General features: G+C 45.9%; 1 protein-coding gene across 1 annotated transcript in view; it reads left to right on the forward strand.

Moving 5' to 3' along the window:
• LOC129698553 (diacylglycerol kinase beta) overlaps window positions 1-22,560 on the forward strand; it is a 440,909-nt gene that overhangs the window by 252,555 nt on the left and 165,794 nt on the right. Inside the window, exon 19 of the mRNA XM_055637631.1 lies at window positions 11,750-11,814. Coding sequence (XP_055493606.1) covers window positions 11,750-11,814 — 65 coding nt within the window. The remainder of the gene's footprint in view (window positions 1-11,749; window positions 11,815-22,560) is intronic.

Here is a 22,560-nt window from a genome sequence, read left to right on the forward strand (position 1 = left end):
GTGAGGGTTGTTGAGGACATGCCCAACATATCTATTTATCACATCGGTGAGACCAAGCGCAGGCTTTACGATCGCTTCACCCAACACCTCCGCTCGGTTCGCAATAACCAACATGATCTCCCGGTGGCTCAGCACTTCAACTCCCCCTCCCATTCCGAATCCGACCTTTCTGTCCTGGGCCTCCTCCATGACCAGAGTGAGGACCACCATAAATTGGAGGAGCAGCACCTCATATTTTGCTTGGGCTGTTTGCACCCCAGCGGTATTAACATTGACTTCTCTAATATTAGGTAGTCCTTATTATCTCCTCCCCTTCTCAGCTCTACTTCAGCTCACTGTCTCCTCCTCTTCCTTTCTTCTTCCGTCCCCTCCCCCACCCTCACATCAGTCTGAAGAAGGGTTTCAGCCCGAAACGTTGTCTATTTCCTTCGCTCCGTAGATGCTGCCGCACCCGCTGAGTTTCTCCAGCATTTTTGTCTACCATTGTTTTTCCAGCATCTGCAGTTTCTTCTTAAACATATCTATTGATCTGTTTATTGGCACTATTTATTGGACATGTATAATCAATGTGATTTTATCAGCACAAAAAATTGAAATGTCCTGCTTGAAAAAATAGCCTCAATTTATTTTGAATTTATTTTTACAATCCTCTTCATGAATGGAAGGGAAAACTTTTTAGGAGGCACCGATTTAAAAGTACAATTGAGCAGCATGTTGAAACACTGACTTAGCTCCTACATTTGTTTTGGGTCTTCAGTTCTGGGCGAGTCCAGAACCAGGGGCCATTGTCCTAGAATAAAGGGGAGGCCATTTAAGACTGAGGTGAGAAAAAACTTTTTCACCCAGAGGGCAGTGGAGGCCAAATCACTGGATGGATTTAAGAGAGAGTTATGGGCCTGTCCCACTTGCATGCGATTGCGTGCGTTTGGCGCAACCAACCGGAAGCGGAGGTCGTGCGAAGTTCGCGCTAAAAAATCAGCTGGGCAGGAGGCGGGCCGACTGAATTTGGGCGTCACATGGTGTCGGGCGGTGATGTTATCACGCCACGCCATGCCGGGCAGTGACGTCATCACGCAACGCCACACGGTAGGCATACGCCGTCAAGACGCTGCGTACGCCGTCAAGACGTTGCGTATGATCGCAATGCGCCTGCGTGCGTACGCGGGACGATAGGCCGTAGGCGCACAAAGATTTCAGTCACTGCAGGAATTTCGGAGCCTCGTGCGATGTTGGTATCGGCCCCGCACAAGTCCATACCCCTCTGCGCTTCTAAGTTGGGACCAGCCCCGCGCAGTCATACGATGCCCGTACACCTCAAGCGACCACGAGGTCGTGTAATTTGCGAGCCAAGGTCGTGTAAGTGGGACAGGCCCTTCAGATAGATAGATGGAATCAAGGGATATGGGGAGAAGGCAGGCATGGGTTATTGATTGGGGACGATCAGCCATGATCACATTGAATGGCAGTGCTGGCTCGAAGGGCTGAATGGTCTCCTCCTGCACCTATTTTCCGTTTCTGTTAGAAGAAATTATGGCTCACATTTTGATCTGTAACCAGGCTTGATTTAGACAAGTAAATGATGTAAAATAATAAGATCAGATTAGCTATTTAAAGATCCTTTTGAAAAATGTTTAAATTTACCTAGCAAATATTAATCTCCAGTAGCATTTTGCATCAAATGATCTAGGATCACATGATCACATAAGACTGAAGAAACAAATATAAAAATAATTCTCCATATGCGTATTATATGTCTTGGTTAGTTTTGGCCATTCAAGGGGAATTAATGCTTGAAGCAGTTTAAAATCTCAGCAGTGTAAAAGGAAGTATCCATAACAGGATGTTGGTTATTGATTACAGAGTGGATTATATTTTACAAAACTAAATTTAACTCGTAATGATGCTTTATGGTGCCCCAGGTCCCATTACACATTCTTCATTGCGTAACATTGCAATGTAGAAATGGCCAGTCAATTGATATCGTTTTCTTTCTAGAATTCATAATCCTTATAGTTAATCATGCAGTTATAATAGCTTTGTATGTAACATAATATAATGCAAATATTGTACATATCAATTATTATTCATAATTAATATTTTTGTTTCTGCTATAATTTTGAGGTAACACAACAAAACCAACATCTCACGAATAATGATTTTACATTATTACAATTTAGTGTTCAATCATCTGGTATAAGATTGATTTAATATCCAGAAGCATAATTGTTGCAGGGACATGAGTTTAAAAAAAAAAACAAATAACAGATAGATGAGAAATTAAAATGCACTGTAAATATTAAAAGGAGTCATGGAATTGTATATCACAGTAAAATGACCATTTGGCCCACCATGCCCTTGGTGGCGTATCCCATAGGCCCACATTAGGACCATATCTTCCTGGGCCTTGCCCATTCAAGTGCTTGGCTAAATGCCTCTTAAACATGGTGAGTACATCTGATTCCTCCATCACCTGAGGCAGCACGTTCTAGATATCACCCAGTCTCTGTGTAAAAGAAAAGGCTACCCCTGAGATCTCCTTTAACACTCCTTCCACTCACCCTCGACACTCCCAACATAGGATAAAGATACTGATTATTCTATCCATGGCACTTGGACTCTTTAAACACTTTCATCAGATCATCCTTCAACCTCCATTGCTCCAACTAGTACAGTCAATCCAATCTCTCCCCCAATGGGTAAAGTTCCCTTCACTCGAGCCGACATCCTGGTGAATGTCCTCTCCTCTTCACTCTCTCCTTTGCAACCACGTCCTTCCTATATATAGTGCAGTGACTGGTATTGTCCACACAAATCCACGTGAGGCCTAACCCAAATTTTGTAAAGTTACTACATAACATCCCAACTCTTCCATTTTATGCCGTGACCTATGAACATGGACAAGCTCACCATATGCCTTCTTCATCACCCTATCAATCCAGTGTTATCACTTTTACAGAACTATGAACATGAACTTCAAGATGCCTCTGTTCATCCGCATTCCTCAGTGCCCGACCATTTACCATATTATCCGCCCTTAATTGGCCGCAAAATGCATCACCTCACATTTGTCAGGATTACGTTCCATCGGAAAATTCTTCGCCCAACTTTTCAACTGTGGCCTTAGAAAAGGAATAACAGAATAAGGAATCTCCTATTACTTAGAATAGGAAAAGGGAGGTCAGAGTGGCGCAGCGGTACAGTTGCTGCCTTACAGCGAATGCAGCGCCGGAGACCCGGGTTCAATCCCGACTACCAGTGCTGTACGTAAGGCCAGCAGCCTAACGAAGGACGAGTCTAGCCTCTGCCACTCCCTCTTCTCCACTCTCCCATCAAGCAGACGGTATGGAAGTGTGAAATCGCACACCTCCAGATTCAGGGGCAGTTTCTTCCCAGCTGTTATCAGGCAACTGAACTGTCCTCTCACCAGCTAGAGTGCAGCCCTGACCCCCCATCTACCTCATTGGAGACCTTTGAAGTATCTTTAATTGGACTTTATCTTGCACTAAATGTTGCGCCCTTTATCCTTTATCTGTACACTATGGAAGGCTTGATTGTAATCATGTATTGACAGGATAGCACTCAACAAAGAGCTTTTCACTGTGACAATAATAAATTAAACGGAACTAAATGTTTTCCTTCATCAGTCAGGGTATTGAGCATAAGTGTCAGGAAGTCATGTTGCAGCTTTAGAAAACTTTAGGTGAGGGCGCATTTGGAGCATTGTGTGTAGTTCTATTCACGTCATTACAGGAAACGTACTATAGAGGCTGCCGAAGAGTCTTCCCAGAATGTTGCTTAGATTAGAGAGTATGAACTATAATGAGAGATTACAAGATACAAGATACATTTATTTGTCTCATGTGCCAGTTGGCACAGTGAAATGCGATCACCATACACACATACAGTAAAATAAAGAACACAGCATAGAGTTGATAGAGATCAACATAAAACATCCCCACACAGCAGAATCAAAAAGTTTCCCACTGTGAGGGAAGGCACCAAAGCCTCTGATGTTCATCCGTGGTCGGGGACTCCGGAGGCCTCCGCAGTCGCCGCTACGGGCAGCCCGCTGCTCAGGCCCGCTCGCCGGGATGTTGGAACTCCGCTGTCAGAACGGGAGGCCAACCTCAGTGGCTTGGACCTCCAAAACGGCTGCTTCCCACCACAGTCCGCAGCTCCCAACGTCCCCAGGCCGCGCCGGGCGGAGATTCACACTGGCGGCCCTCGGCAAAGGGCCCCTGAGACTCCGCGATGTTGAGGTCAGCACCACTGGGAGCTCCGTGGACCACAACTCCGCAATGTTGGAGCAGCGGGCCCACATTTCACTGAGCGGGCCCAACGCTCCAAACGGCGATCCAGGTAGGTATCGCCCGCTCCGCAGTGAAACCAGCGCCGCGCCGCTGCCGCTGCCGAAGCTCTGGTCCGGTCCCCGGTCTCCGGTAGGAAAGGCCACTCCGATCCAGTGCTAGGCCGCAAGGTGTGGGGCGAGGACTTGACTTGGAGAAATAGTCGCATCCTCCCCCACATAGAAAAACTGAAGAATCCCCAAAACAAAACTGTTAGATAAACTAAAATAAAAAAAAGATGGGAAAAATCAAACAGGCTGCAGGCAGAGGCGCCTTCAATGCAGCGCCCCTAGTGGACCAAATTAGACAAATGGTTGTGTTAGACAAACTTGAATTGTTTTCTCTGGACCGTCAAGAAATTAAGGGGAAACCTCATCGAAGTATATACAATTATGAGAGGCATGAACAGCTATCATGACCTTGCTTATAACGTTTTTCAAATGTCAAGAACTAGCGGGCATAGCTTTAAAGTCCGAGGGGAAAAGTTTAAAGGAGACTTGAGTATTTTTAATCAGTGATTGATCCTTGGAACACGCTGCAAGGGCTGGTGGTGAAAATAGGCACGGCGTTTGAGAGGCTTTTGCATGGGCATATGCAGAGGGAAATGGATCACTTGTAGGAAGAGGAGTTTAGTTTAGTTGGGCACAGCCGATATGGGCTAACAGACCCGTTCCTGTGTTGTATTTATCTATGATCTAAGTTATGCCGCACAACCACCAGGTCGTGGTTGAACATCCACTCAACTCACTAAGAGGAGGAGGGAAATTTGCCACCCATACCTGGTCTGGCTATGTGCAATGTAACTGCCGACATTAATGGCCTGGTAGCCTCTCAGTTCAAGAGCAAGTCAAGAGTGGGCCCCGAGTCCTGATCTGATCAGAAATCTCCTCAACAGTATAATGAAAACATAGGAGATATGGTAGCTCTGATCAATAATTGAATGCCGCTAGATCTACTGGATTTGTTCTCTTTGCTCATTTTACAATGCAATTACAATGGGGTGTGGGCTCAATGGTGTAGTTCAGGTCAAGAATAACATGATCACAAACAAATGCACAAACTCACACCCACCCACGAACACAGCCTCCGCCTGCAAAAACAGCCCACCCACAAACACAGCCCCCGCCCACACTCTGCTCACTCCGCTCCTTCAGCTTTATTCTCGCCGCCAGGGATTGACAGCGGGTGCCGGAAGGGGCGTCGCTGTACCGGCGAATGACAGGAGAGAAGACCAATAACTTTTGTAATATTTCATCGATCTGAACAAAACTTGATGCACTTACAGCACGGGACAATGGCGAGTAAGGTGGTGAAAAATTGTAGCGCTATCAGATGCCATTTTTGTGCAAATTTAAAAACAATGCAAACCGGAAGAGGATAAGATGAGAATTTTATAAGTATTGTAATATAGATAGACAGTGCATTGAACGTTCTTCTTGGACAATATTCCTTTCCTGTACCGATGTGAAGAATGACTAAAACTTAACAGAGGTATTAGTAAATTGAGTAGCACTTGTACCAGAGCTGAAACTTTCAAGCATTCAAATTCAATAGCCTGATGTTAACCCATTGCTTTTGTGCATGGTAACTTTACTAATGCTTTAACCATGGGTGAATGGTTCCATTACTTGCAATGTTTTACTGTAAGGGAATTCTCCAGTGGTCGTTTAGTTCTTCTAAGTGGTTGCTGCTGGTGTTGGTATCCTGCAGCTTCCCGCTGTTCTCTGGAGAAGCCCCATTGCAGTCTGCCCAATTCAACTGCATTGGTTCCCATGCAAGAGCTTGCAATCTGAGCCAACTTTTGATAAATCAATTGGACAGTAAGCCAAGAAAATCGAGTGCAATCTTCTTCTTGAAGCTGCTGCCCTTAAGGCAACACTGACCAGATTGCTTTCACATTGGACCTAACTGGAGTGAAGTTAGAAGCTGGTCGCTAGCAACAGTATTGATAGGGTACCATATGACAATTTGTTTTTGATAGTACATTGGAAAAGTTCTCCAACAATGATACAGTAATAGTAAGTTTGAGTGATTCAATGGAGGACCTCAGGGACCTAGTGTTCCAGGAACACACCAACAAAAATATTAACCATAATCTGTTCCTGGAGCAACTGGGTTGCTTAAGGGCCTGTCCCACTTGGACGACCTAATCCACGAGTTTAGAAGACTCTAGATGAGTTGAAAAAAATGTCAAGGTCGTGTTGACTCGCCGAAGTAAAAGACCTCCAACGACCTCCTACAACTATGTATACGACCTCCTCCGACAATGTCTACGACCTCCTACGACCCCTCCTCCACCTCAGTCTTCCACACCTAAGACCAAGTCAAGTCAAGTCAAGTCAAGTCAAGTCAAGTTTATTTGTCACATACACATACGAGATGTGCAGTGAAATGAAAGTGGCAATGCTCGCGGACTTTTGTGCAAAAGACAAACAACAAAACAACCAAACAAATTATAAACACAATCATAACACACATATTCTTTTACATAATAAATAATAGAAGGAAAAAGGTTCTGTAGAGTTAGTCCCTGGTGAGATAGGCGTTTACAGTCCGAATTGCCTCTGGGAAGAAATTCCTTCTCAACCTCTCCGTTCTCACTACATGGCAACGGAGGCGTTTGCCTGACCGTAGCAGCTGGAACAGTCCGTTGCAGGGGTGGAAGAGGTCTCTCATGATTTTGTTTGCTCTGGAGTTGCATCTCCTGTTGTATAGTTCCTGCAGGGGGGTGAGTGAAGTTCCCATAGTGCGTTCGGCCGAACGCACTACTCTCTGCAGAGCCTTCTTGTCCTTGGCAGAGCAATTCCCAAACCAGATGGTAATGTTCCCAGACAAGATGCTTTCCACCGCCGCTGCGTAGAAGCACTGGAGGATCCTCGGAGACACTCTGAATTTCCTCAATTGCCTGAGGTGGTAAAGGCGCTGCCTTGCCTTACTCACCAGTGCTGAGGCTTGTGATGACCATGTCATATCCTCAGAGATGTGGACTCCCAGATATTTAAAACAGTTCACCCTATCCACAGGATCCCCATTTATACTCAATGGACCAACTACGACTCGCTACGAGTGGAAAATAACCACATGATAAAATTATGTCATGTTTGCATTTTTTTTCTCGGGCCAGTAACCGACCCACGACTATCTATGACGACCATCACGACCTACTACAACCTACCTACGACCTACCTACGAGTTAAAAGTATCAATTTTTTCCATGCCGACCTTTTTTTTCTCGTGGACATTTTTTATCAGGCTGGAAAAACGCCGCGACCTACTTGAGGCCACGAGTACGCGGAGACCACTCACGAGCACGAGGAAGAGTTACGAAGACCTCCTACGACCTCGTGGCGACCATGCTGCGAGTATGAGTCACGGGCAAACTCGGCAGAGGTCGCCAATTAGGTCGTGAAAGTGGGACAGGGGCTTTATTCTTATTTAAAGAAGCATAATTTCAAAGCAAATGATAAATAATAAATCATCACAATATTGAATAACCTTCAAGGTTTTATGTTAATTTAGTAATAAGTGATGCTGAGGGATCTAATCTCAGTTATTCCAGGAAAATAAGCAATTTACTGGATTGTACTAGATGATTTTAGATGATTTAATGCAAGCGGAATAGAATTCCCCAAACTTAACGTGGACTTATTTACTTTATTGGTATTCCTTGTATTGCAGCCCACAGCAAGTTAAGAAGGTTGACAAATGTCCCTTAATCCACAGTCCCAGAGGGATTTGACAGGACCTGCAAACTACAATCAGCATAGACATTTAAAAGCTTTGATTTTTAATAGACTTGTCCCAAGAATACTTTATGGCAGTTCCAGAGGGATTTATGCGAAATTAAACTTTCCTGTGTTAGCTCATATGTAATGGCTGCAAATGGTATTTCCAAGGATTTCAGCAGTGAATGGATTCATTAATCGTTGAAGAAGTCAAATGACAAATGAGTGTTAAACATGTCACCCATCAGTTAAAATGCAAAATTTGTGTTTCTTAAGGGCCTGTCCCGCTAATTCAAGAGTTCTCCCGAGTTAAAAAAAAAATCAAACTCGTGGTAAGCACGTAGAATGTACGTAGCGGGTACGTCGGAGCTCGGGACATCTCTTAGCGGCACGTAATGCTAACGGCAGATACTCAGGAATCGCGGTTAGCTCGGGAAGACTCGTGAAGATTTTTCAACATGTTGAAAAATGTCCACCAGAGCCCCGAGTACCTACGAGCGGCTATTACCGTAATTCTCCGAGTTCGAATCAAGGGAAACTCGGGAGAAATCTTGAATTTGCTCGTACAGTGGGAAAGCCCCATTACTTATTGCACCAAAGCTGGACGGGTGGGAGTTAAAGAGATAAAACATTGAGAACGCCAAACACATGTGGACTTTCCTGTAGATATTCTAGTTGTAAACCAAACTGTCTTTTAGCAGGTACACAAAAATGCTGGAGAAACTCAGCGGGTGCAGCAGCATCTATGGAGCGAAGGAAATAGGCGACGTTTCAGGCCGAACCCCTTCTTCAGACTGATCAGACTGTCTTTTAGCAGTTCTGTCAGCTATAGTGTAATTGAGCAAGGTTCAAATGCATTTTGTTTTAATTAAAATGAAGAAATGGAGAAATGGAGAAATGGGCCATGTCATTGTAATGTCCACGTACTCTACCGTTTTGGAAAAGTTAGAATTGTTATCCAGTCAATCTCATTATGACGAATCCACTGAGTGAAGCATCTCTCAAATATGACATAGACATGGATAGACAATAGGTGCAGGAGTAGGCCATTCGGCTCTTCAAGCCAGCACCGCCATTCAATGTGATCATGGCTGATCATCCCCAATCAGTGCCCCGGTCCTGCCTTCTCCCCATATCCCTTGATTCCGTTAGCACTCAGAGCTCTATCTTAAAGGCCTGTCCCACTTCGCCACCCTTTCGGCGACTGCCGGCATCATATCAGGGTCGCCAAAAGATTTGGAATATTTCAAAATTCAGCGGCGGCAAAAAAAACGTTGCCTCACTTGAAAACACACCGCGTGCATACGTCATCACGCCGCAAATGTTTCGGTGTCCTGGTACGTCAGTCAATGATGCCGGCAGTCGCCAAAAAAATCGCCAAGTGGGACAGGCCCTTAACTCTCTTTTGAAAGCGTCCAGTGAATCGGCCTCTATTGCCTTCTGTGATAGAGAATTCCACAGATTCACAACTCTGGGTGAAAATGTTCGTTCTCATCTCCGTTCTAAATGGCCGACCCCTTATTCTTAAACTGTGGCCCCTGGTTCTTGACTCTCCAAACATCGGGAACATGTTTCCTGCATCGACCCTGTCCAATCCCTTAATAATTTTATATGTTTCTATAAGATTCCCTCTCATCCTTCTAAATTCCAGTGAAGACAAGCCCTGTTGACCCATTCTTTCATCGTATGACAGGTCCACCACATGATACAGGAAACTTGAGTAAATGTTGGTCAAAGTAGCGAAGAGCCTGATTCCAGTCACAATACAAGAGATTTAAAAGAGTCAAGAGTGTTTTATTGTCATGTGTCCCAGATAGAAACAATAACATTCTTATTTGCTGCAGCACAACAGAATATATAAACACAGTTCACTGTAAAAAATATGATAAACAAGAGGGAAATAAATAAATCCATAAATAATAAAATAAATGAAATAAAAATAAAAATATCATTTTATAACAGAATCTTTTCCGCAGGATGGAATGTATAGCTTTAAGATGAGAGGTTTGCTGGAGTTGTATTTCATACAAGGCTCGCCTCCTAACCTAAGCAGCAGGCAGTGCATATTCCTTTCTCACATATATATTCATATGTTATTGTACAGGTGGAAGCAAGAGAAGCAGAGGGGCAAAAGTGACATAAATGGGCAAACTCAAAGTAACTGCACTTATTTTGGGGAAATATAATTTCTGGTCCAAAAGGTAAATCCAAATGTGTTTTTGCTACCAAGGGTCTTACGGGAACAAATATCCATATAAATGGCTTACAAACAAATGATTAAAAGTGAGTGTGCATGCACAAAAAAAGTTAAATTGCCAATGTGACCTAAAGTGCATTTACCTTGTGAAAGTTGAAATAGAAAAGAGAGACAGTGTGTTTTTTACACCACTGTGCCTAGTTAGATACTGAGTACTGCAGTCCGCATTTCAATAGATGTATGCCCCTGTCCCACTTAGGAAACCTGAACGGAAACCTCTGGAGACTTTGCACCCCACCCAAGGTTTCCGTACGGTTCCCGGAGGTTTCTGTCAGTCTCCCAAATGGTCGAAAGTGGTTTCCGCTTCTTCTATGTTCCGGCGATTATTTCAAAAAATTCAAAACCGGCCGTGACTGAAAATAGGTTGCCGTTTTAAAAATCGGTAATTTTTTAGTCGAAGCCGGTTGCGCTAGTTGAAGGTGGTTGCCGGAAGTTACAGGTAGTCGAAGTCTTACCTAATTAACCCATTAGGTAAAGAGCAAATGCATTTGAGGTATAGATCTACTTGAATAACGTTAATACAGTTTAGGAACTGGATGGCAGTACCTGCTCCTTTAGCATTTTTCTCTTTAAGTAACCAGAGCTCTCAATCAGCTATTTATTGAGAAGGTGCACCTGGTCAAAGACTCGGCTTCCACTCCTCTCTTACTGACTGAGATTTCTTTAAATCGAAACCTCACCTCACCTCGGTCTTAAATGGGCAATTTCTAATTTTGAAGCTATTTCATATTCTCCCAGTGGAGGTATCATCCTCTCCACTAACACTCTGTCAAGACCCTTCAAAATCTTATAGTTTAAATAGAATAGAATAGAATAGTTTCTTTATTGTCATTGTAACATGAACCATGTACAACAAAATTTAAAAATGTCAGCCAGTCAGTGCACCATTCAAACATTTCTAAAAGCTAACGATACATACAAGATAGTTGTTACATCTTTTGTAAAACAGCACATCTTCTGACTCACTGTGAAGAAATATGGCAGAATCTGCTGGTCAATTTGGAAATGTTGGCTAAATGTAATTTTGATATCAACATTTATGAAATTATTATGCATTCTCATCGTACAATGTCGATTATATTGGATTACTTGTTATGTGGGAAAGAACTGCAGATGCTTGTTTACACCGAAGACAGATTTCGATACAAACCAGGTCGATAAATGTCTTCAGACTAGTTAGAGAAAAGGGAAATGAGAGATATAGACAACAGCTTTGCAGAACTCTCGTCGGTTGGAATAACTCAGTGGGATCTGTCAGAAGAAGGGCCTCGACCCGAAACATCACCCATTCCTTCTCTCCAGAGACGCTGCCTGACCTGCTGGGAAACTCCAGCATTTTGTGTCTATCTTTACATTACTTGTAGTTCATTCGCCTTTGCTTCATTTATGATGTTTACTTTCTACTTTTTTTTGTGCTTTAGGATGCATCAATAGCTCACAGATTTCACGTAATGAGAGAGAAGCATCCGGAAAAATTCAACAGCAGGTAAGAGGTCACTTTCTTACCAACTTTTTCTCCCAGAAAGAATGCACAAACATTCAGTCATAATGGCCCATATTATTATTATTATTATTATTAAAGCTTTATTTCAGACACAGGTCCATATACACATCAAACAGTACAAAGAATTACAAAGATACATTAAGAAATTGCATATTAGCCTAAAATATATATACGCTATTGCACCAATGCCATCTTAGCCTAGAAGTGAATCTATAGCAGCTTTTCAGAGGGCTGACTAAGGCTTCAATTATGTGGTTCTCTGACTTGTCCAGGCGACACATAAAACTAAACATCAGCTGTCTTAAGAGTGCCTCACAGGTTGGCACTCTAGTGGACACAAACAATTGACTGGCACTATGCCACCTAGGGACACGAAGTAGCAACCTCATTGCATCATTGTATGCTACCTTAAGCCTCTGCATACTCTTTTTCTTATACTTAGACCACAATTGCGGTGTGATGTAGGTTCTGAACAGGGAACACTTCACATGGTCAGAGCACATATAAAACTTCCTTATAAGCATGTTGGCTTGAAGATAAATTTTACAGCGCTGTCGGTAGAGGTCTTTGTCATCCTTCCAGTCATCAGATATGACATGACCTAAGTATTTAATTTCCTCACACACTGCAAGAGGACTGTCTGACAAATAAAAGGTCGGAAAAGTTGATTCCCTGTCCTCAGCGCTTCTAACTACCATTATGCGGCTTTTCTTAGCGTTATACTTTATGTCATAATCAAGGCCATACTGAGAGCACACCTGCAACACTTGTTAGAAAATCACAATGCGCAATGAAAAATAGGAGAGCTTTCGTTATTCCATATTAGAATACCTAGCAATATTGGTGGAATGTAAGCATCTGTTTCTGCTCATTGTTTCCTTGAATTTCATATGATTTAACCATCTTTTAGTAAAAATCTGGCATTCTGGTACTTAATGAACAAAATGCCATTAGAGAATGAAAATAAAAAATCCAAATAATGATTGTTGATTAGATGAATTAATTAATTTTGGAGAGGCCCTGGATGATGAATATTTATGTACTTAATATTTCTGTTAAAACTTCCATTGCAATTTTTTTTTTAATACAAAAGTGAATAATACAACAGTCACGGTGATATTCATATTCCCGATTTTACATTTACAAACTGTGAAACAGAGATTTGTTTGAATGTTCTGAGACCTAACATACATAAATCAAATATAAACCTATAATGAAGTGAAGTCTTTAAGAGATTCATGCATTCTTAACAGAACATGTAAGAGGTTTGGAGATGCTGCATGGAAATCTGCCCTTCGGCTCATTGAAGCCACAGTGACCATAGATCAGCCGTTTACACTAGTTCTGTGTTATCCACCCTCACATCCACTCCCGACACACTAGGGGCAGTTTACAGAGCCCAGTTAACCTGGGATGATGGAGGACACCGGAGCATCCAGAGAAAGCCCACACAGTCAAAGGTACAACGTGCAAACTCCACACACAGGCAGTAGCCAGGGTCACAGGATCAAACCTGGGTCTCTGGCGCTGTGAGGCAGCAGCTCTACCAGCCTTGATGGTGATTGCTGGACTGGAATCAAAAATATGAAACGCTATATTGAAATGCAATACATGAAATAATGACGGCAACCAGTACTAGAGTAGAGTACTAGTAAATAGTAACATTCAAAAGAAAATCGATTGAGTATTTGAAAGAGGAAAAGTTCAGAGATTTATGAAAGGAGCAGGATGTACAAATGATCATGAAACTTCTCCAAGGGCTGGCCATTGCTGCTGGACAATCACCTTTGCTCTTGATTTCTAATACAACCATTTGTCCATGTATTTTAAGTGCATTAGTAACAATCCTTTGTGTCTGTGGCAGCAGCTAAGTAATGTAACACAGAGGCATCTGGGCCACAAATCAGTGTTTAGTTTCATTTAGAGATACAGCGCGGAAACAGGCCCTTCGGCCCACCGAGTCCACACCGACCAGCGATCCCTGCACACTAACCGAGTCCACCGAGTCCACACTGCGACCGACCTCGAGGCTCTGGAGGCAAAGCCAGCCAGGACTCACCAGCGTGAGGCTGGCCGAATTCATAGCTGTGGCGGCATTCGGGCGCTCCGGTGAGGATGGCCCAGCGCGGGGCTGAGACAGCGCTCCGGTGACGGCGGCCCGATCCGGGGCGGAGACGGCGCTCCGGTGGCTGAGGCGGTGTTCCGGCGGTGGCGACCTGAATCCGGGGCTCGGCCACGGGCCAGTGGACGACATCGTCGGGAGCTCGCAGGTCACAGGCTGGTGCCTGTTTTCCGGAGCTCCCGCGGCAACAGCTGCGTCCGCTGGACTGGAGGGCGGCAGCTTCGACCACCCCCGGGCCGCGGAGCTTGAACCAGCCCGTTCGCGGAGCTCGGTTGAGCCACGGGACTGACTACCATCGCCCGGTGGGGTAACAACATATCGCCTCAGCGCAGAGGGAGAATGAGGAGGGAAGAGACAGTAACTTTAAGACTTTTTCCTCCATCACAGTGAGGAGGTGCCTGGTGAACTCACTGTGGTGGATGTTAATTTGTGTTTATTGTGTGTTTCGTTGTTTATTATTAAATGTATGGCTGCAGGCAACGACATTTCGTTCAGACCGAAAGGTCTGAATGACAAATAAAGGATCTAATCTTATCTAATCTAACCAAGCCAATTAATCTACAAACCTGTACGTCTTTGGAGTGTGGGAGGAAACCAAAGACCTCAGAGAAAACCCACGCTGGTCACGGGCAGAACGTCCAAGCTCCTTACAGACAGCACCAGTTGTCGGGATCGAACCTAGGTCTCTGGCGCTGTAAGGCAGCAACTCTACCACTGTGCCACCGTGCCGCCCAAATTGTGCCATTAATGTGTTTATATATTGACTTTCAAATCCTAATTCTAAACCTCAAACTTTACAATGTTCAAACAGTACATAGCAGAAAGCAGGAAATGAAAGTAAGCATAGTTAGCCAAATCACCAATGCTCAGACCACATGGCCCACAGACTGTATTTGGAGACTCCTAGATAGCGTTCCAAAAGAGTGCTAATACTAATGCATTCATGTTTGCCCACTGACATGGGTCACAGTTTGGCAGCTATTTAGTCAATGTTGCTTTCTTTCAATTATTTAGAAAAATTGAGCTAAGGAATATGCTGGAAAGTAGTGCACTTAAGTCATGCCTGACAGATCATGTTAATTGATCAGTGTGAATTAATGAAGGTAGCGAGGTGATTTCAAGGTGGATACAGCAGGTTGGAACGGCCTTCACATTGCTGCCTCCAAAGCCTGTACTGTAGTTAGGGAAATAGCAGGAGCAACAGCCAATTCAGCCGCTTGTAGCTGTTCCACTGCCCACACGACCCAGACTGCCTTTAACCTCAGAACCACATACCTGCACCAACCTCATATCACTTGTTTCCTTCAATATCCAAAAACATATCAATCCCTGCCTTGGATACTGACTCACCTTGTTTTGATTTTGTCCCATCCCCCACCCTCCCCAGTTATAGCCCAGCCAGGGAAAAAATCTTCTTTGCATATCGCCAGACAAGTGCTCTAAGAATTGTGTATGCTTCAATGCGATATATTCTCATTCTTCTAAACTCTACAATCTGCTTAATATCCCCTCAATCTGTTTAATATATCCCCTCATGGGACAGCACCCCCACTACCATGCCGAGAATCAATTTGGTGAACCTTCAGGGTACTCTCATTGGTGCAAGTATATCCTTCCTCAGTGAGGGAGACCAGACATGTAAAACCTTTTTCACCCAGGAGTCCAACATGGGCGAGCCCTACACTGTGAGAGGTGTAGGCCTCTGGGGGGTGTTGTGGACCAGATGGATCTAGGAATGCAGGTGCATGGTTCCTTGAAGATGGAGTCACGGATAGAACGATGGTCAAAAAGACTATTGGCACTTTGGCCTTCGTCAGTTAGAGTATTGAGTATAGAAGTTGGGAGGTCATGTTGCAGTTGTATAAGACGTTGGTGAGACCGCATTTAGCGTAGGTTCTGGGCTCCATGTTATAGGAAAGATGTTGTCAAGCTGGAAAGGGTACAGAGAAGATTTGCAAGGATGTTGCCAGGGTTAGAGGGTGTGAGCTACAGAGAGAGGTTGAGTACGCTGGGACTCTATTCCTTAGGCGCAGTAGGATGAATGGGTGATCTTATAGAAGTGTATCAAATCATGAGGAGGAATAGATCAGGGGTTTGTGGGGGACAGTGTGTGGGGGGATAGGTGTGTGAGGGCGGGGGGGTGGGAGTGTGTTTGTGTGTGGGCAGGGGGGGCTTTTTGTGTGTGTGAGGGTTTGTGTGTTGTGTGGGTGGAGGGGATGTGTGGGGGGAGGTGCTTGTGGGGGAGGGGTGTGGGCAAGGGGGCTTGGGGGGAGGGGTGGGGGAGGGGGGGGAAAGGGGAAGGGGTGTGGGGGGGAGGGGGGTGGGGGGAGGGGTGTTGTGGGTGGAGGGAGGGGTCTGTGGGGGAGGGGGGGTGTGTGGGTGGGTGTGTGGGGGGAGGGGTGTGTGGAGGGGTGTGGTGTGTGTGGGGAGGGTGTGGGGGGGGGGGGTGTGTGTGGTGGGGGGGGGGGGTTTGGGTGTGGGGGGGAGGGGGAGGGGTGTGGGGGGGGGGGGGTGTGGTGTGGGGGGAGGGTGTGTGGGGGGAGTGTGTGTGTGTGGGGGGAGGGGGTGGGTGGGGGGGGAGGGGTGTGTGGGGGGAGGGGTCTGTCTGTGGGGGGAGGGATGTGTGGGGGGGAGGGTGTGTGGGGGGGGAGTGAGCTCGGAGAAAAACAGGGGAAGAGCCATGGGGGAGAGGGGGGGCATGACGGGGGGAGGGTGGGAGGAGCCAACGAGGGGGACCAGAGGGGTAGTGGCTGGAATTGGCGGTGCGATGGGGACTCACAGCGGTCGTTCTCCTCCACCGGAATCTGAGTCTCTACTTTCCGTTTGGCGACATCGGCGACATCTCCATCTCCATCTCCGGGCTGGGCTAAGCTTGGTTTCCGACTCTGGGCTGGCCTAGGTCTCCCACAATGGACTAGGCTGTGTCGGCTCTCTGACGCTGGGCTGCTTGGGGCTGTGCTGCTTTAGGTTCCTTCGAAAGTCCGGTTGGAAACCTCCGCTGGCCACCCTCAGCTTCAGTAAAGATGCGATGGTGCTGGAAGGGGCGGACCGACCCGAGGAGTGACAGGGGAAGAGACTAATCCATGTGGCGCTGACTGGCAGGAGAAGAGATCGATCTGCGCACGCGCGGTTTTTAAGATTTTTAAACCACGCTAACCTTTACGACATTCAACCGATCGGAACGAAAGGTGGCGCACTCGCAGCACAGGAGAACGGTGAGTGAACTGGCGAAAAATTGTAGCATTATCGCAAACCGTTTTTGCGCAAATAGAAAGACCGCCAAACCGGAAGATAACAAGATCAGAGTTTTAGTTATGTACTAGACTAAGTGGGACCCGTTGGGTGTGGGGGTGGGGGGGGGAGTGTGTATGTGGACGGGAGGGTTTTTTGTGATGGGGGGGGAGGGGTGTGGGGTCAGGGGGGAGCGAGCTCAGAGAAAAGACGGGGGAAGGGCCATGGTGGAGAGTGCGTTATCACAGGGGAGGGGGGCAGGAGCCAGCGAGAGTGACCAGAGGGGAAGTGGTTGGCAGTGCGATGGGGACTCACAGCAGGCGCTGGTTGCACTCCTCCTCCAATCAGAATCTCTGCTTTCCATTTGACGATATCAGCGCCATTACCGACTCCGTGTCGGGCTGGGTCAGGCCATTTCCATTCCCTTCCTCCGCAAATTGTGTCCGTTGGAGACCTCCGCCGGCCATCCAGAGCCTCCCGCAGCTGCAGTAAAGACGCAATGGCGCAGGAAGGGGTGGACCGTCCAGCGGAGTGACGGGAAGGGACCAATCCTCTGGGCGCTGAATGGCAGGAGAGACAATCGATCTGCGCACGCGTGGTTTTTAAAGATTTTTAAACCTCAATAACTCTTACCAGCTTCCACTGATCGGATCGAAACTTGGGGCAATCGCGGCATAGGAGAACGGTGAGTAAGCTGGAGAAAATTCGTAGCGCTATCGTGTACTGTTTTTGCGCAAATAGAATGACCACCAAACCAGAAAATCAGAGTATTTTGGTATGTATAGATAGATAGATGCCTTAGATTTTATACGTCTGAGAGAATATTTTATGTTTGCAATAGATTTCTGGGCAAAACTGCTTATCAAAGTAGCCTGCAAGTGTTCTAGACACAAAAGCTCCTTTGAATCACTTCAAAGTGTAGAAGTTCGTACTTGAGCGTTAAGTATTTCTGTAGCCATTCAGATTGTATTATCACCTAGACTGCAGTGCACAACAAGTTACCACTGCAGATAAAATAAGCTTAACAATATTTTCAACTAAAGTATATCAGTAGCAAATGTTCAGCAAAAGGAAATTCCTACTGAAACTGCATCCATATTAATTACAGAATTATCATTAATTTCATAAGCCTTAATCTACAGCTACATTTGTAAATGATTGTCATGGAGATGGGTGTTACTTCAATTAAGCCAATGGCAATACAGAAGCAATAAAATAATCAGATTACTTGTAGATGGTGGAAATGAGGTGCAGAATTGTAACTGGTTGAAATGTTTTGGTCCTCACCTTATTCTGGTTGTACATCAGGGATGCAGAATTGAGATCAGACATCGTACTGAAAACATTGCTGAAAATAAATTTGGATGGGTACACATTTCTGTCCCCCGGGCTGTAACCACTTCTTCCAACATGTGCTCCTGCCTCACTGGTCATGGCTGTGTGAAGGTTTATGAAGCAACCACCCACTAAAGGGCTTGTCTCACTTTGGCGACTACCAGCGACCGTCATAGCCGTAGCAGGTCACCAAAAAAACAGCGACTGGACCCCCCCCCCCCCCCGCCCACGACAATGTCTACAAAAAGCTACAACAGCCTACCACTTGGTCGATGTCAAGCTACGGCAAGCTACCAACAAACGGCGACCTATTAAGACGCCCACCTATGACCACACCTACGATAACCTATGACTACACTGGCAACAACCAAAGTCAACTTACGTCCAAGCAACGACAAGCAACGACCCTGTCGGCGACAACTGAAGACAACTTTAGCTTTTTTATGTGGGGGAGGGGGGCAGGGTAAGGGGGAAACCGTTTCCTAGTCGCTTCCTGGCATGGATGTGACTATTTCTCCGAGTCGCATCCTCGCCCCCCCTCCTCCACGCGGCCTACCACTGGATTGGTGCGGCCTTTTCTACTGGAGACCGGGGACCGGCCCAGAGCTACAACAGCGGCGGCATGGCGCTAGATTCACCACGGAGCACGCAATGCTTTCCAGGATCGCCGTTTGGAGCTCCGGAGCGTTGGGCCTGCAGCACCGACATCATGGAGCTGTGGTTGATGGAGCTCCCAATGCGGATGGCCCTGACTGACATTGCGGAGTCCTGGGGCCCTTTGCCGAGGGCCGCCAGCGTGAATCTCCGCCCGGAGATTCCGCCTGGGGATGTCGGAAGCCGCGGACTCCGGTGGGAAGCGGCCGTTTTGGAGCTCCAAGCCGCTGAGGTCGGCCTCCCGTTCCGACGTCGGAGTTCCAACATCCCGGCGAGCGGGCCTGAACGGCGAGCTGCCCGTAGCGGCGACTGCGGAGGGCTCCGGAGGCCCAGATCACGGGTGAACGTCGAGGAAGAGACTGACTTTGGTGCCTTCCCTCACAGTGGGAAACGTTTGATTCTGCTGTGTGGGGATGTTTTATGTTGAACTCTATCGTGTGTTGTGTTCTTTATTTTTTTGTATGTCTGTATGATGATCATATCTCACTGTGCCAACAGGCACATGTGACAAATAAATGTATCTTGTATCGTGCATCTGAAGACAATTCAGTCGCCGGTACCTGTCGCCGGTTGACGTTGGTTGACGGAGGTAGTCGCCAATGGAATTCACCGAAGTCAGTACCCGGCGACAACCAACGTCACCTGGCGACAACCTGCGTCATCCTGGCGACAACCTACGACAGCACCTACGTCAGGAGAAGACAAGCTCCGTCAAGCCCACAGTCACCAAAAAGTTTGGAACATTTCAAAATCCAGCGGCAACCAGAAAAACGTTACAACTATTTAGGCGACTTGTGGAGACAACTCACGGCCATACAGGAGTCACAGTGCGACCATGTGGTGACAGTCTAGTCGCCTGTTGTCACCGAAAAAATCACCTAAGTGGGACGGGGGAAACACATTTTCATCAATTCCCACTTTTACCTCTATCTGGTATTTAATTGTAAGAATCCGTTGTAGTGCAGCCGAGCAGCTGCCTCACCGCTCCGGTGACTCGAGCACCATCCTCACCTCTGCGATGCCTCTGTGGAGTCTTCATGTTTTCTCCGTGGCCACTGGGTTTACTCTTGGTGCTCTTGCTTCCTCCCATGTATCCAAGATGTCAAGTCAAGTCAAGTTTATTTGTCACATACACATACGAGATGTGCAGTGAAATGAAAGTGGCAATGCTGCGGTTAAGATGTCATTGATTACAAGATGTGCGGTTGGAGATATCATTGATTATGGCAAACCAATGTTCGTGATGGTAGGTGGTATCTGGAAGTCGATGGGCATGTGTGGGAGAACAGCTTACAGGACATTACAACAGCTTACAGGACAGGGTGTAAATGTTAGCCTTGATCTCAGAGCTGCTCGATGGACTGGATGTCCCTCCTCCTTGTGGTGAGGATATATGGGAAATCCTCTGAGCCTGGCCAATACCACAAGTAGTCCAGAAATGTATATTTTTTTATATATTCAGTTCAGTACAGTTTAGTTTATTGTCACGTGTACAGTGATATGCTTTTGTTGCGTGCTATCCAGTCAGCAGAAAGACAATACAACCACAGCTCCAATACTTAAGGGGTTGGACAGACTAGATGTTCCCGATGTTGGGGAAATCCAGGACAAGGGGTCACAGCTTAAGGATAAGGGGGAAATCCTTTAAAACCGAGATGAGTAGAACTTTTTTCACACAGAGAGTGGTGAATCTCTGGAACTCTCTGCCGCAGAGGGTAGTCGAGGCCAGTTCATTGGCTATATTTAAGAGGGAGTTAGATGTGGCCCTTGTGGCTAAGGGGATCAGAGGGTATGGAGAGAAGGCAGGTACGGGATACTGAGTTGGATGATCAGCCATGATCATATTGAATGGCGGTGCAGGCTTGAAGGGCCGAATGGCCTACTCCTGCACCTAATTTCTATGTTTCTATGTAATACATGATTACAATCGAGTCATTGACAGAATACAGTGTATTTGCTGTGTATTCGTGCAAGGTAAAGCCAGCAAACTCCAATCAATGATAATCCGAGGGTCACCAATGAGGTTCAACACTGCTCTCTAGTTGTGGTAGGATGATTCAGTTGCCTGATAACAGCTGGGAAGAAACTGTCCCTGAATCTGGAGATGTGCGTCTTCACACTTTTAATCCTTTTGCCTGATGGGAGAGAGGAGGAGAGGGAGTAGCCAGGGTGTGACGTCCTTGATTATGCTGCTGGCCTTGCCGAGGCAGCGTGAGGTATAAATGGAGTCAATAGAAGGGAGGTTGGTTTGTGTGATGGTCTGGGTTGTGTCCACAATTTGCTATAATTTCTTGCGGTCTTGGATGGAGCTGTTCCCAAACCAAGCTGAGATGCATCCTGGTAAAATGCATTCTGTGGCGCATCTGTAGAAATTGGTGAGAGTTGTAGGGGACATGCTGAACTTCCTGAGCCTTCATTACATAGATAATGCAACCAATAATATGATGTCAAATGCTCATTTATACCAAGGTAAATATGAAGCAGTTCATAGAAACATAGAAACATAGAAATTAGGTGCAGGAGTAGGCCATTCGGCCCTTCGAGCCTGCACCGCCATTCAATATGATCATGGCTGACCATCCAACTCAGTATCCTGTACCTGCCTTCTCTCCATACCCCCCTGATCCCTTTAGCCACAAGGGCCACATCTAACTCACTCTTAAATATAGCCAATGAACTGGCCTCAACTACATTCTGTGGCAGAGAATTCCAGAATGTTTTTCTCATCTCAGTCCTAAAAGACTTCCCCTTTATCCTAAAACTGTGACCCCTTGTTCTGGACTTCCCCAACATCGGGAACAATCTTCCTGCATCTTGCCTGTCCAACCCCTTAAGAATTTTGTACGTTTCTATAAGATCCCCCCTCAATCTTCTAAATTCTAGCGAGTACAAGCTGAGTCTATCCAGTCTTTCTTCATATGAAAGTCCTGACATCCCAGGAATTAGTCTGGTGAACCTTCTCTGTACTCCCTCTATGGCAAGAATGTATTTTCTCAGATTAGGAGACCAAAACTGTGCCCAATACTCCAGGTGTGGTCTCACCAAGACCCTGTACAACTGCAGTAGATCCTCCCTGCTCCTATACTCAAATCCCTTTGCTATGAATGCTAACATACCATTCGCTTTCTTCACTGCCTGCTGCACCTGCATGCCTACTTTCAATGACTGGTGTACCATGACACCCAGGTCTCGTTGCATCTCTCCTTTTCCTAATCAGGCCATACGAGTTAGATCTAAACATAGCAAGTCAAGCAATAAATCAGCACTCGTCATCAATAACTCAACATCTAAAGACCCTTCAGAGGAATAGAGCAAATCAAAATTACCAACGAGCCACAAAATAAAATCTCATTATTGGGATGTGGGTGTGAATTGTAACTCTGGTA

The sequence above is a fragment of the Leucoraja erinacea genome, chromosome 7 (assembly GCF_028641065.1).
Source record: "Leucoraja erinacea ecotype New England chromosome 7, Leri_hhj_1, whole genome shotgun sequence".
NCBI classification, from domain to species: Eukaryota; Metazoa; Chordata; class Chondrichthyes; order Rajiformes; family Rajidae; genus Leucoraja; species Leucoraja erinaceus.